The sequence below is a fragment of the Zootoca vivipara genome, chromosome 2 (genome assembly GCF_965207765.1).
Source record: "Zootoca vivipara chromosome 2, rZooViv2.hap1.1, whole genome shotgun sequence".
NCBI classification, from domain to species: Eukaryota; Metazoa; Chordata; class Lepidosauria; order Squamata; family Lacertidae; genus Zootoca; species Zootoca vivipara.
This window is the reverse complement of record NC_142584.1, coordinates 104349779-104364936: the sequence shown is the minus strand read 5'-3', so window position 1 is coordinate 104364936 and position 15158 is coordinate 104349779. Positions and strand designations below refer to the sequence as shown.

The 15158-nt window shown below is 49.0% G+C and overlaps 1 protein-coding gene and 1 long non-coding RNA gene across 3 annotated transcripts; one reads left to right on the top strand and one right to left on the bottom strand.

The window, feature by feature from the left end:
• The first annotated feature begins 223 nt into the window (after window positions 1–223).
• Window positions 224–12165, top strand: LOC118080908 (uncharacterized). Of its 2 annotated transcripts, none has more exons than XM_035106928.3 (2): window positions 224–404; window positions 6860–12165. In XM_035106928.3, exon 2 carries the CDS (start codon window positions 6874–6876, stop codon window positions 8464–8466), a length of 1593 nt encoding a protein of 530 aa, XP_034962819.1. In that variant the 5' UTR covers window positions 224–404; window positions 6860–6873; the 3' UTR covers window positions 8467–12165. The 2 variants fall into 2 exon arrangements, with proteins under 2 accessions (XP_034962819.1, XP_034962820.1); XM_035106929.3 differs by having other exon boundaries at window positions 279–404; window positions 6863–12165.
• LOC148686999 (uncharacterized) lies at window positions 11864–15145 on the bottom strand. Its single transcript, XR_015948477.1, has 2 exons — window positions 15021–15145; window positions 11864–12316 (listed from the first exon to the last, which is right to left on the bottom strand). It is a non-coding gene; the product is annotated as an uncharacterized LOC148686999 (long non-coding RNA).
• Window positions 15146–15158: the final 13 nt, after the last annotated feature.

Below are 15158 nucleotides of genomic sequence, written 5' to 3'. Positions count from 1 at the left end.
CGAGAATCCTTCCCAGCCAAAACACGAAGGCTGTGAGGTTTTATGTCTTTTTGTGTCTTTCTTGCCGGGAAGAGTGATTTTATTCCTTCCTCCCCCCCCCCCAAGAGCTCTTTCTCCGCTGCCACCAGAGGGCTCTGGCCAATTTAAAAAGCTCAGGAGCCTGCTCTCTCTTTCGATCTCTCCCTCTCTCTTTGTGTGTCTTTTTTTCGCTTTTACGCGCAGCGTTCCTCGGGATGAGTTTCCTGTACCAGGAGCTCGCTGCATCCGGATCAGCGGGAGCGAGCCTCGCACCGGGAACTGGAAGGAACAGCCGCCGCCGCCGTTGCTCGGACGAAGCGACGCCCGATCCCTTCCCCTGCCTCCCTCCCCCCATCCCCCAACCCAACCCCCTTCGCCGGACCGAGGTGGGAACTCCCTCCGGCCAAAGCGGCTCCAGAGGGCTCCGCCCAGGCTCTCTTCTGCAGCCATTCAGCCAAATACGCCCCACCCTCCTGCGCCCCGGGAGGAGGGATGGAGAAAGCCGCCCAGGAGGAGGATGGCCATTTGTCCGACACCCCCGGGGTGGGGGAAAGGAATAGGGCGGTGGGGTGGGGTGGTGTTCTGAAGGGAGGTGCAATTCGCTAGAGAAGCGGGGAAGGAGCCAGGGTCGCCGCGTAAAAAGCCCAGGTTGTCCTCGGGATCCCAAGAGAGGAGCCGCGTTGTGGAGGAAAAATTCCCCTCCCTTCGCTTCTCTGGCTTTCTTAATCGTGCTGTTTTCAAAGTCTGCCTGGGAGGCTGTTTCTGGCTGGAGAAAAGGGGCTGGGTCTCTTATCCGAAGGATACTGGATAGAACAGGGATAAGGACCCTCTTGTTAGGCTACTGCAGCTTCCGACCTCCCTGGCGATTAGGGCTGGCGTTCCGCAACATCTGGAGGGCCAGAGGTTCCCCATCACCTCTGCAGGAAAACCCTCTTCTGTGAAAAGGGAGTGTTTAAGAGACATGCCCCTCTGGGGAGTCTGGATGAGCGCGGGACCTTCCTTTCCCCCTCCCCTTGCAAAGCATCCCCCCCCCCCAGGGTGGGATCTCACATGCTTTGGGATGCGATGGTTGCCTATGGGCTGATCTGCATTGTTAGTTTATTTAGGGCAGGTATCCCCAAACTTCGGCCTTCCAGATGTTTTGGACTACAATTCCCATCTTCCCCAACCACTGGTCCTGTTAGCTAGGGATCATGGGAGTTGTAGGCCAAAACATCTGGAGGGCCGCAGTTTGGGGATGCCTGATTCAGGGCATTTGGATCCCCGCTCCTCAGCCAAACAGGCTCCCCAGTAGCTTGTGTGCAATCCATAAAAACAAGGCAAAAGCGCCTTCCTGCAGGCTTGCAGTTGAAAAGTCAGGGCACAAAAGGAAAGGGGGACCTGGAGGGAAGAGGAAAGATGCAAACTCCGACAGGCACCTGCTCTTAAAATTAAACATTGCTTTTTCCACCTCCGCCATCAGAGGCAGTGTGCAAGTTTTTCCTGGGTGGGATGCACAGAGTTGGGTGAGGTGTCCTCAAGTGGGTCTAAGTAAGTCATGTGTACATTGAAAGCACATTTCCTCCCCCAAGAATCATGAGAACTGCAGTTTACCCCTTTGCAGAACTATGGTTCCCAGACTTATTTCTTGGAGTTATTTTAAATCAGGCATCCCCAAACTTCGGCCCTCCAGATGTTTTGGACTACATTTCCCATCTTCCCTGACCACTGGTCCTGTTAGCTAGGGATCATGGGAGTTGTAGGCCAAAACATCTGGAGGGCCGCAGTTTGGGGAATCGGATGCCTGTTTTAAATAGTTGGGTGTGTAGGCATCCTCACTCTTGGAAGGCAGGAGGCCTGAGCATTAATTCAGCCAAGCAAGGAGGTGTGTTGCGCAGTCTCATTTCAAAAATGTGTGCCTTGGATTTCAGGTTTCTGTGGGAAGGCTTAGGGGCCCGAAAGAGGGAGAAGCAACAGGCTGTGCACATTTTCAAATGTGTGCATAATCATGAGGCCTAGAGATCGCTTAAAATCCAGGCTAGGCTGTTGCTGTTCTAAGAAATGCAACTCTTGATTCTGTTTGCTGTTTGCACAAAGAACCTTAGTAGACCAAAGTCCTACCTGCATTGTGGGGGTGGGTGGGGGGGTGTCACAGGAGAGTATTAATGGGGTGGGTGTTGCCATGGGTGGGGTAACTTGAGCAGTCCCTCCAGGCTAGATTATCCCCCCCCCCTGAAAGCAGTTGCATAAAGCCGAGCTAATTACGTAAGAAAAGTTAATTAGCCGGCTGAAACAGGCTCCCTGATCAACACCTGCTTAATCAAAGGTTATTTTTCAAAGCAGAATTGGGTATTTGTGCTTTGGTGTGAATTGGGGTTGGCGTGAGATGCAGAGCACTTGCAAGACCAGGCACTTTGCTCCCCCCCCCACATAAAGTGAGATATGATAGACGGTTTGTGTGTATGTTTTTCCTGTTGTTTTCCTTTTTACTTGAGCAGTTAATTGTATTGGTACGGTAGGTTAGGATCACAAGCTTGTGAGTTCTGCTTTTGCCTTCTGTATTTCCATTTACTCTGGGTATCGGTACTGCGAGAAAGCATTGCTTGCTTAAACAGCCTGTCCGCCTGGTCACCTGGGAGTGTGATAGCTCGGTAAAAGTGTGGCTTTCTTTTAAATTGATGTTATTTCACAAAATCGATAGACCGATTGATCGTAATAAAACCTCACAAAGCGGTCTACAAAAAGAATAAGATTCGCAATGTGGATTTTGCTTTGTGGGTGTGTCCGTCCCATGATTTACGGTACCTTTTGCCTATGGCATCCAAAAGTAAAACCCCTGCCCAGTTGTGAGACCGAGATGCCTCTGCGGGAGAAAATATGGTTGCAGTGGCCCACATGGTCCAAGAATTCTGCTGCAGGAATACAGGAGCTTGCCTTACAGCGAGTCAGACCATTTGGGGGGGGGTATTAATTCGTTATTATTTTGATTTTATATATTGTGATCTTTTTTGCGAACCACCCCGAGACCTCCAGGTATAGGGCAGTATATAAATTCAATCAAAATCAATCAATAATATCACCAGCAGCAGCTCTCCAAGATTTCCGACGGGTTTCTTGGTGCAGCAAGAGTAGCAAACTCCAAAAGCGGCATCCTGTTTTTCATCCTATTCTCCATAATGCAGGTTGGCTACCAACAGGAGAGCCCTGCAGGGTTGGACCGAGGGTTCGTTTCGCCCAGCGTACTGTTTCAAACATTTCCCCGCAATGGGAATTGCGGGATGGCAGCTAACAGATTGAGGTTGAATCCTGACAAGACAGAAGTACTGTTTGTGGGGGACAGGAGGCGGGCAGGTGTGGAGGACTCCCTGGTCCTGAATGGGGTAACTGTGCCCCTGAAGGACCAGGTGCACAGCCTGGGAGTCATTCTGGACTCACAGCTGTCCATGGAGGCGCAGGTCAATTCTGTGTCCAGGGCAGCTGTCTATCAGCTCCATCTGGTACGCAGGCTGAGACCCTACCTGCCCGCGGACTGTCTCGCCAGAGTGGTGCATGCTCTGGTTATCTCCCGCTTGGACTACTGCAATGTGCTCTATGTGGGGCTACCTTTGAAGGTGACCCGGAAACTACAACTAATCCAGAATGCGGCAGTTAGACTGGTGACTGGGAGCGGCCGCCGAGACCACATAACACCGGTCTTGAAAGATCTACATTGGCTCCCAGTAGGTTTCCGAGCACAGTTCAAAGTGTTGGTGCTGACCTTCAAAGCCCTAAATGGCCTCGGTCCAGTATACCTGAAGGAGCGTCTCCACCCCCATTGTTCTGCCCGGACACTGAGGTCCAGCATTGAGGGCCTTCTGGCGGTTCCCTCATTGCAAGAAGCCAAGTTGCAGGGAACCAGGTAGAGGGCCTTCTCGGTGGTGGCGCCCGCCCTGTGGAACGCCCTCCCATCAGATGTCAAAGAGAAAAACAGCTACCAGATTTTTAGAAGACATCTGAAGGCAGCCCTGTTTAGGGAGGCTTTTAATGTTTAATAGATTATTTTATTTCATTTTTCTGTTGGAAGCCGCCCAGAGTGGCTGGGGAAACCCAGCCAGATGGGCGGGGTATAAATAATAAATTATTATTATTATTATTATTATTATTATTATTATTATTATTATGCTGCTAGCTTAATTTGCAGCCTCTTCTTAAGCCTTCCTTTCTTTTCACACTGCTTTCCTTTCCTGGAACTTTTTGAACTCACACTATGTCCGTTGCACGACCAAATCTGCATCTACACAAACGGGGTGGGGTCTTGTGACTCTGCCTTGCATGCAAAAAGTCCCAGGTTCAATCTAGGTAGGTTTGGGAGTCTCCCTGGCCTGAGTCCTCGGGCAGCTGCTGCCAGCCAGTGTAGGCAGCACTAGCTAGATGGAGCATTGGGCCAACTCGGTATAGGACAGCTTCCTATGTTCCGTCTTTGCTTACAATTGGCTCTGTACACTGCAGAGTGCCATTCCAAAGACACCCCAGCCACTTGCCCTCTTCATCAGGCAAATTAAGCCCTGATAGCGAGTGCCCGGGGGGGGGGGGGTCCTCTTCCTACCCCAATCTGAAAGTCAGCCTACATTTGCATCTTTAAATATAAATTAGCACGTGTGTGTTTTATGGCACTTTGTGTTAGACTGAGGCTCAAAGTCTTCTAAATACCTAGATCAGGCATCCCCAAACTGCGGCCCTCCAGATGTTTTGGCCTACAACTCCCATGATCCCTAGCTAAGAGGACCAGTGGTCAGGGCTGGTGGGAATTGTAGTCCAAAACATCTGGAGGGCCAAAGTTTGGGGATGCCTGACCTAGATGTTCTCATGGGCGAGACATTGGGCAAGATCACCTCTCAACATGCATGCTCTGCATAATCAGATGTCACATGATGACAGCAAGGAAGGCGTTGGACTCCAGCTCCCATCATCCCCAGTCAACATGGCCAACGGTTGGGGGATTATGGGAGTTGTAGTCCAGCAACATCTATTGCAGGGGTGGCTGATAAGGTTCCCCCCAGATGTTTCTCCCCTCATCCCTGATCATTGGCTGTTACTCTCTTTTTTGAAATAATTTTTCTTTGATTTTACAAATACAAGGTTATAAAAATCCAAATATAAATCCATATACAGAGATTCCTCTGAATCTTGTGACTTCCCCCCGCCCCTCCATGGGGTCCCATTTTGAACATTTACAACTGCGTATTCTTCCATACTCTCACTTTTATATCAATCCACATTGTCCATGGTATTTGTTAGACTACAAGTAAAATCAAAATCCTGCTAATAATAATGCAGTGGTGCCTCGGTTTAAGTACACAATTGGTTCCGGAAGTCTGTACTTAACCTGAAGCGTACTTAACCTGAAGCGAACTTTCCCATTGAAAGTAATGGAAAGTGGATTAATCCATTCCAGACAGGTCCGCGGAGTACTTAAACTGAAAGTACTCAAACTGAAGTGTACTTAAACCGAAGTATGACAATAATAATAATAATAATAATAATAATAATAATAATAATAATAATAGAAATAATAATAATAACAATTTATTTATTTATATCCCGCCCATCTGGCTGGGTTTCCCCAGCCACTCTGGGCAGCTTCCAACAAAATCTTAAAATACAATAGTTGTTCATATATTAAAAGCTTCCCTAAACAGGGCTGCCTTCAGATGTCTTCTAAAAGTCTGGTAGTTTCTTTTTTCCTTTGACATCTGATGGGAGGGCGTTCCACAGGGCAGGTGCCACTACCAAGAAGGCCCTCTGCCTGGTTCCCTGTAACTTCGCATCTCGCAGTGAGGGAACCGCCAGAAGGCCCTGCTTACAGTGGTCTCCTAAATAACTTATAATTTCCCCCACATTCTTTTATAATTTTTTGTCCTCTTGGTTTCTGAGTTTTCTAGTCACTTTGGCCATTTCGGCATAGTCCCATCACCTTGGTAGGGACCTTTCTTCTTTCCATCTCTCGGGCGGCTGTTGTTCCATACATAAAAAAAACCATTTTGACCACTGGCTATTCTAGCTGGGGCTGAAAGTCTTAACATCTAGAAAGAACCATGTATGGTCCCTGATCTCTAGGATGGGACGTTGGTTAAAGCGTTTGAGCCATGAACATCCATCACCATGAGCCAGGAATGGCGAGTTGCGGCAGCCCAGATGTTGTTGGCCTCCGCAACTCCCATCAGCCCCTAAGCCAGCATGGCCAATGGTCGGGGATGCCAGGAGCTGCAGTCTAGTAACATCTGGAAGTTACAGGACCACATCTGGAGGTTCCTCTGCCACACAGCAATGGGTTGCCTTTCAGCAGAACATTACTGGTTATCTTGAGCAGGGGTCAGCAAACTTTTTCTGCAGGGGGCCAGTACACTGTCCCTCAGACCTTGTGGGGGGCCGGACTATATTTTGATTTTTTTTAATATATATATATGAACAAGTTCCTATGCCCCACAAATAACCCAGAGATGCATTTTAAATAAAAGGCCACATTCTACTCATGTAAAAACACCAGGCAGGCCCCACAAATAACCCAGAGATGCATTTTAAATAAAAGGACGCATTCTACTCATGTAAAAACACGCTGATTTCCAGACTGTCCGTGGGTCGGATTTAGAAGGCGATTGGGCCGCATCCGGCCCCCGGGCCTTAGTTTGGGGAACCCTGATCTTGAGCATCTAAAACAGTGTTTTTGGACTACAACTCCCATCGCCCCCTAGCTAGCAAGATCAGGGATGATGGAAACGGTAGTTCGAAAAACAGCCAGAGACCCAAGTTTGGGAAGCACTGATTTCAGAAAACAATAGTTGTGAATATGACGTGACTTCTGGACTCTCCTTGTTTATCCCAGCAGGTGATGGAACAATGAAGGACCCAAAAGGGAAGACTCTTCAGGAGGAGGAAGAGGAGGAGGAGGAGGACTTTGGGCCCCAAGTCGAACTGCACTTCACCATCTTGGAAGAATCCGAAGGCGGCATTTCTCAGGGGAAGCTCTGGCATTGCGAGATCGATGCCGAGCTGCAGCCTGCCGACTCCTCCCAGCCGGAGCTGGACGATGACTCCGTTTACTCTGACCGGTCGCGCTCCCCATCCCCAGAACTCCAGGAGGTCCTCCCGCACCCTGACCGGGAAGCCGGAAAAAGGCGAGCGGAGGCCTACCCTCCGCAAGGTCCTGAGCAGCAGGTGGAGCTTCATTTCACCATCCTGGAGGAGTCGGAAGGGGGCATCTCCGAGGGGAAGCTCTGCGCGAGCGAGGTCAGGCCGGACGAGCCCCTGCAGGCCAGCTACCCCGAGCGCCCGTGGGACGGACCCGTTCCCTTGAGCAGGAAGCTCAGCCCGCCGTTGGAGGCGGCGAAACCTTCGTTCCGACCAGCTGAAGGCCGGCTGGAAGGAGAAACCAAAGGCAAGGCCCCTGCGCAGGAGGCCTCCGACCAGCAGGTGGCGCTGCACTTCAGCATCTTTGACGACCCTGAGGAAGCCAGCCTCTCCCAGGGCGCTGAGGATTACCCGATCTGGGAGAGCCCGTTCAAGCCGGCCATGTACCCGGGGAACTACCCGAAGGAGGACTGGGATATGTCCATCGACAGCCTGGGGGATGTCTTTGAGCAGCAGTTCTACCCTGGCGGGCGGGTGTACCCGTGCACCGAGTGCGGGCGGGTGTTCAACCGGAAGTCGACCCTGACGCGCCACTGGCGGACCCACACAGGGGAGAAGCCCTACTCGTGCCTTGACTGCGGGCGCAGCTTCAGCCTCAACCTGAACCTCCTCACCCACCAGATGACCCACACGGGGGAGAAGCCCTACAAGTGCCCCGACTGCGGGCAGAGTTTCACCCGCAGCACCAGTGTCACCCGGCACCAGCGGAGCCACCGGGAGGAGGACGGGCCCTACAAGGGCGACCTGTGGGAGGAGGCTTTCCCCTACATGTTCCCGGGCCCTTTCCCCTACCCGATGCCCCCCATGGTGGAGGAGAGGCCCTACCTTTGCCCCGACTGTGGCGAGGCCTTCGCGCACAGCGGCAGCCTCAACCGCCACTTGCGCATGCACCGGGGCGAGCGGCCGTACAGGTGCGTCATGTGCGGCGAGGGCTTCTGCTCCATGTCGAAGCTCTGCCGCCACGAGAGGATCCACATGGTGGAGAAGCCCTACCACTGCGAGATCTGCGGGAAGAGCTTCGCCGTCAAGTCCACCCTGACCCGCCACCAGATGCTGCACCAGGCCGAGAGGCCCTACATGTGCCCCCACTGCGACAAGGGCTACGTCCAGCGGAGCCACCTGGCCAGGCACCACCACAAGGCGCACCCCGGGGTGCCCTTCAACCCCGTCAAAGCGAACAGTATGCCCGCCACCATCTTGGATTCCGACAACCTCGTCACCTATTTCTGGGGCGACGAGGAAACGGACGGTCCCGCCGAGCCTTTCCCGACTCAGTTGATCTACTCGGGAGCAGACTCCTGAGAGCTAAGCCTCGTCTGAAGCTACGGGTGCATCTTCCACCCGCCACCCTTGCCCAGGAGAGAAGCACTTTGGACATGCCAGCCTCTTCTGCTCGGTCTTTTTTGGGGGGGGGGGGTGCTCAGTCTTTTTTCTGGGGATCCTTTGGATCTTAAGAGCTTGAGGATTCAGCACCCCAGAGTTGATTCCCAGTGCGGGGTTTTGTTACGGTGCCAATATTTCTTTATCGGCTTGCTGCTTGCTTTTTTTTTTTTAACTTGGAGTCGGGATGCCAGCGTGGCGCCTATGGAGAGGCTTGGCCCTGTTGCCAGGGTTTTCTCCACCTGCTCTGACCCATGCCCCCCCCCCCGGTCGGTGGCGCAACATCAAAAGTTCTCCTGCCTGTTGCGGGAGCTGGACACCATCCAGCGATGGACAGACTGGGTTCACACTGACCGCTTCTCGTGCTGCTTAACAGATCATAAGCAAAAGCGCCCCCCCCTTTTGGAGGGGGAAAAGGGGGAGCAGCCTGCCCTGTAGCAAAATGTCTAGTGTTAGGGGAGGTGGGCAAGACCTTGGGAGTTCACCTGAGTTTGTTTTTCATTTGTAGTAGGGGGGGTTATTATTTTTCCTGAAAAGAAAACTATGCCTTGTTTTATCTCCTTAAGTTTCTAGTGAGAATGCTTGGAAAAAATTAGTAAAATATGGAAATGGAGAGAACAACAACAACAACAACAACAACAACAACAACAAATACCCCAGAGCCAAAATTCAGATGGCAGTGGTTTCCTTGTCATTTTTTTGCAAGGAGTCAGGGATGCAGAACCAAGGCTTCCCTCAATTCATCCTCAAATGTGGTCCCTATCTTTTCCACCCCTCCCCCTGCACAGCTGTAGCAGATTTTTAGGAGACCACAATGAAGGTGGAAAACACTCTTGCCTTGAGATCTGTGTCCTCCATAGGCAGACTCCTAGGGATCATAGGATCGGGGCCCTTAATGCCTATGTTGACTTTCAAAAGGTGGGATTGGGTACCCTTTTTTGAGGATGCAGACTGGGGGAGACAGAGAGAGAGAGATGATTTGTCATCAATTAAATATGGTGTAGAAAAGAAAGAGTAATATTTTCTGTTTTGAAATCTAGAATGTTTCCCTTTTTTCTGCACAGTACCAAAGCCAAAATTGGTGGCTGAATTCCATCAGTATTGTGGGGAGGTATAGGTGCAAAATTTCTAGCAAAATCATTAGCATGGTTATATCTACAGTGGTGCCTCGCTAGACGAAATTAATTCGTTCCGCGGGTCTTTTCTTATAGCGAAAAATTTGTCTAGCGAATCCCATAGGAATGCATTGAATTTTTTTGAATTTTTTTTTGCCCATAGGAACGCATTAATTGAATTTCAATGCATTCCTATGGGAAACCACGATTCGCTAGACGAATTTTTCGTGAAACGCATTCGTCTAGCGAGGCAACCTCCGCTCGAAAAATCCTTTCGTTAAGCGGAAATTTCGTTAAGCAGGGCATTCGTTAAGCGAGGCACCACTGTATATCACACTAGCAGCCTCACAACTGGCGTTTGGGGGAATTCTGGGAAACAGAAAAGAATCAGTACAGTGGTACCTCTACTTACGAATTTAATGCGTTCTGAACGCACATTTGTAAGTCGAAAAAATTTGTAAGTCAAATCCCATAGGAATGCATTGGGAGAAAAAATTCGTAAGTAGAAGCAACCCTATCTAAAAATTCGTAAGTAGAAAAAATCCTATCTAAACCACATCCAAGATGGCGGACGGAGCTCCATTCGTAAGTAGAGTTTTTCGTAAGTAGAGTACCACTGTACAAGATTTAAATCAGTGGTAAAAATCAAAGCAAGTTTGAAAGGTTCAACCTGGCACCTTGATTCAAAATTGTGCCCAGTTGTATGCTAACATGGAGAAAAATCTGCCCCTTGATTTCAGGAACGATCCTGCAAAATGTGGTTAAAATCAGGGCACTTTCTGGAAGGTTCAGTCGGCTGTCATGATTCAAAATGGCATCCGATTGTATCCCGTCATAGACAAAAACTTGCACCTTCACAGGAATCCACGTTTTGTTACAGTATCTTCACAGGCGTCCACATGCATAACGAATTAGCAGCTTTCCAAAATACATAGTTGATTTAATTTATGACCCGTTTCCTTTTATGGTAAACCTCGTGGTGATGTGTAGAGGGTTACTGTGCGTGCCAGGGCTGCTCAGACCCCTGGCCTGATCGGCTTCAACAAGGTTTCTGCCTGTGTCTTGTGCCTACAGACCATATTGCCAAGGGCATTTAACCTTTGAGTCTTACTGCTAGGAGGAAACTCTCGCCTGGGTTTTCACCAACAGACAAAAAATACAGTGGTACCTTGGTTCTCGAACGTAATCCCATTCCGGAAGACTGTTCAACTTCCAAAACATTTGAAAACCGAGGTCTGCAGAAAACTGAAAAAAGTAACATGCACGGTCTGCAGAAAACTGAAAAAAAAATAACATGCACGCAGTTCGAAAACGGAAGCATTTACTTTCGGGATTTTGGTGTTTTGAAAACTGAAATGTTCAGCTCCCGAGATGCTCCAAAACCGAGGTATCACTGTACCTGCTAGCTTTGGATACAGTACAAACTTGAAGAAAAAAACCTCCAGGTTTCTTTCCTCCATCAGAATAGGCACAGGCAGGGGAAAAGCCTGGCACATTTGTGCAAATTGCACAACACACTACACAGTACCGCCTGCCTGTGAGGTGTTGTCGCTCTTGTTGCTCCTGTATGCTGAGATCATTGGTGCATCTATGGGCTCTCTGGATGTCGTCGAACTACAACTCCCATCAGCCTCAGCAAGCACGGCCAATGGCCAGGGGTGATGGGAGCTGTGGTTCAGCCACAGCTGGGAAGGCCAGCAGTTCCCCACACCTGGTCTGCAGCCAAGTGCAGAGAAGCCGTGGCCTTGCAGATGTTGGGCTGCCAGCTTCCATCAGTCGGGATGGCTGAGAGTCTGTGAGTGCCTTGTCCTTGCTGTGTAAAGCAGAGGGTAGGTCACTTTGCCTTTCCCATGGGAGAATGGCGTAGCCTTGGGGGGGCTTTCTCAGCGAAGCAGAAAATGAGAACTGATCATATGCTGGAATCCTAGAACTATGAGTGGGAAGGGACCACCCCCTGGTTATCAATGCAGGATTTTTTTTGCCCAACGCGGGGCTCGAACCCATGACCCTGAGATTAAGAGTCTCATGCTCTTAACAACTCAGCTATCCCAGCTTCCAAGAGTGGATGTTGCCGTCGCAGAGTGTGGAATACACAGCACGCTGTCATCGACTTAGGTCGCTTCTACCAATGAACGCTTGAGGAAGGATTTGAGCTGTACAAATGCAACATTTGCGAATGAAGCACGCAGACAGATAAACTGAGATTTCTTTTTTAAAATAATAATATTTATTTGGTTTTTCAAATTACAATTTTACAGTCACATGTCCAACTGACAACATAAAAACAAGATTCCAAGGAATTTCTTAGACTTCCCTCCTCTCCTTTGTGGGTCCTATTGTTAATCATTTCCTCCTGCACCTAAATCTTTTACCTCTCCATTGTGTCCAAAATTCATTAAACTACAAGTGATATTCCAATTCTACTAACAATCTTAACTGTTTACAATGGTTTTTAAGAGAAGTTATAAAGTTCCCCCGTTCCTTATTAAAATTATGGTCTTCCTGATCTCTGATTCTTCTGGTCATTTTGGCAAAATCCATCAACTTGATCTGCCATTCTTCTCTGGTAGAGACTTTATCTCCTTTCCATCGCTGAGATTTTGACATGACAACACAATATATTACACCAGCAGCCTTGTTCCTGGAGTTCCTTGGGACTAAGAAAAAAATTCTTAGTCATTTTCATGAATGGACATATTGATGTTTCCGTATTCTAAGAACACAAGAACTGGCTGGATGAGGCCAATGGCCCATCTAAGCCAGCATCCTGTTCTCATAGTTGCCTCCCAGATGCCTTTGGGAAACCACCAGGCAGGACCCGAGCCCAAGACCCCTCCCCCCTCCCGTGGTTTCCAGAAATTTATATTCAGAAGTTCTACCTCCTCTGACCATGGAGGCGCAGAGCATAGCCTTCGTGTTTCCCTTACAGTGGTACCTCGGTTTATGAACACAATTGGTTCCGGAAGTCTGTTCATAAACTGAAGCGTTCATAAACTGAAGCGAACTTTCCCATTGAAAGTAATGGAAAGTGAATTAATCCGTTCCAGACAGTCCGCGGAGTAAGCGTTCATAAACTGAAGCAAACTTTCCCATTGAAAGTAATGGAAAGTGGATTAATCCGTTCCAGACGGGTCCACGGAGTATTTAAACTGAAGCGTTCATAAACTGAAGCATGGGTGTAATTGGTTCTGGAAGTCTGTTCATAAACTGAAGCGTTCATAAACTGAAGCAAACTTTCCCATTGAAAGTAATGGAAAATGAATTAATCCGTTCCAGATGGGTCCGCGGCGTTCATAACCTGAAAATTCATAAACCGAGGTGTTCATAAACCGAGGTTCCACTGTATTTACGTTCCGAGGCACTGTGTGTTTAAATGGAATTGCATATATTTGAAACGCCGTTGGAAAAAACCTGCAAATGCCCTCTAAACCCCTGGAAAACCTTTGAAAAAACCAGCAGTACTTACCAGAACAGCCAAATCCCACCACAATTCCTCCCTCCAAAACTTCCTTGCTCAAGCTCCCAACTCTCCACAGGACTCAATGGTCAGTACAATGGTACCTCGGTTTAAGTAGACAATTGGTTCCGGAAGTCTGTACTTAACCTGAAGCGTACTTAACCTGAAGCGAACTTTCCCATTGAAAGTAATGGAAAGTGGATTAATCCGTTCCAGACGTACTCAATCTGAAGCGTACTTAACCCGAAGTATGAGTGTAATTGGTTCTGGAAGTCCGTACTTAACCTGAAGCGTACTTAACCTGAAGCGAACTTTCCCATTGAAAGTAATGGAAAGTGGATCAATCCGTTCCAGACGGGTCTGCGGAGTACTTAAACTGAAAGTACTCAAACCGAAGCGTACTTAAACCGAGGTATGACTGTACAAGGGCTCTTGGGGTTGCAATTGCAAAGGGTCATGATGGGACTGCCCACAGGGGTGCCCACCTGAATAAAATGGGGGGGGGTGCAGGTAAGCTCCACCCCACATAATTGATCACAAGACACAGCACACACACTATTTGAATGGCAATGCCCATCAACCTTGGGGGGGGGGGACCTGGCCCCCTCCAATATTTTATTGGGAAAGGGGGGCAAAGGCAACTTGGTCCCTAGGAGTTGACCCCTGTGATCTCTAGGCACCTTTATTAAACCTTTCTGTGCAATTTTAGGGCCGTTTTTCACCATTTCCCCACTTCCACGTTCGGGCTGATGTGCGTATGTGCAGTTGTGCACTAATCGGACAACAGGACAAGCGTAAATGGGGAGCTGCCTGTATTGTGAACTGCAAACAACTTGGGGGGAGGCGTGTATCAACCACACTACCCTGTCCTCTGTTAGCTAACTGTGAGATGAATATAATAATAATTATTTATATCCCGCCCATCTGGGGTATAAATATTAAAATACAGAAATCCATCAAACATAGAATCATAGAATCATAGAGTTGGACGAAACCACAAGGGCCATCCAGTCCAACCCCCTGCCAAGCAGGAAACACCATCAAAGCATTCTTGACATATGCCTGTCAAGCCTCTGCTTAAAGACCTCCAAAGAACGAGACTCCACCACACTCCTTGGTAGCAAATTCCACTGCCGAACAGCTCTTACTGTCAGGAAGTTCTTCCTAATGTTTAGGTGGAATCTTCTTTCTTGACATTAAAAGCTTCCCTACAAGGCTGCCCAGAGATGCCTTCTAAAGGTCTGGTAATTGTTGTTCTCTTTGACCTCTGGCGGGAGGGCATTCCACATGATGGGTGCCACTACCGAGAAGGCCCTCTGCCTGGTTCCCTGTAACCTCACTTCTTGCAGGGTGGGAACCGCCAGAAGGCCCTCGGAGCTGGACCTCAGTGTCTGGGCAGAACGATGGGGGTGGAGACGCACCCTGAAATGATGATGGTGATTTATTTAGTTTATATACTGCCCTAAACATGGAGGTCTCAGGGCGGTTCACAGAAAAGATCACAACATATATAATCAGAATAAAAACAACCCAATAACATCCCCCCCCCAAGAAAAGAGTCACATTTTAAAAGGGTATAGTATAGGATGTCAAACAAAGGCATGGCTAAAAGGGAACGTTTTTGCCTGGCCCCTAAAGGTGTGTAGTGAAGGCGCCAGGCGAACGTCCCTGGGGAGAGCATTCCACAGACAGGGAGCCACTGCAGAGAAGGCCCGTTCTCGTGTTTCCACCCTCCGGACCTCTCAAGGAGGAGGCACACGAAGGAGGGCCTCAGAAGATGATCCGTTGATGAAGGGTAGTATACAAATTGAATAAATAATGGTAATAACCGCTGCTGTTTTCCTAGAAAAAGAGGTGCCGGAGCTCGCTCACCCTTATTCTCTTAGAATGGCAACAGCACCTACCTGGGAGGTGCCGGAGCTGAGCTCCAGCAAGTTCCGTCGGAATATTCTGGAATATTCTGGATTCTTGCTCCCATGAACTTGTTATTGCCTGGCTGTAAATGCGTCAAATGCCACTCTGAGCAAAAGCCTCTGTGCTGA

Coding starts and splice junctions, on each gene's coding strand:
- LOC118080908 (XM_035106928.3), top strand. CDS start 6,874: ATGAAGGACCCAAAAGGGAAGACTCTTCAGGAGGAGGAAGAGGAGGAG.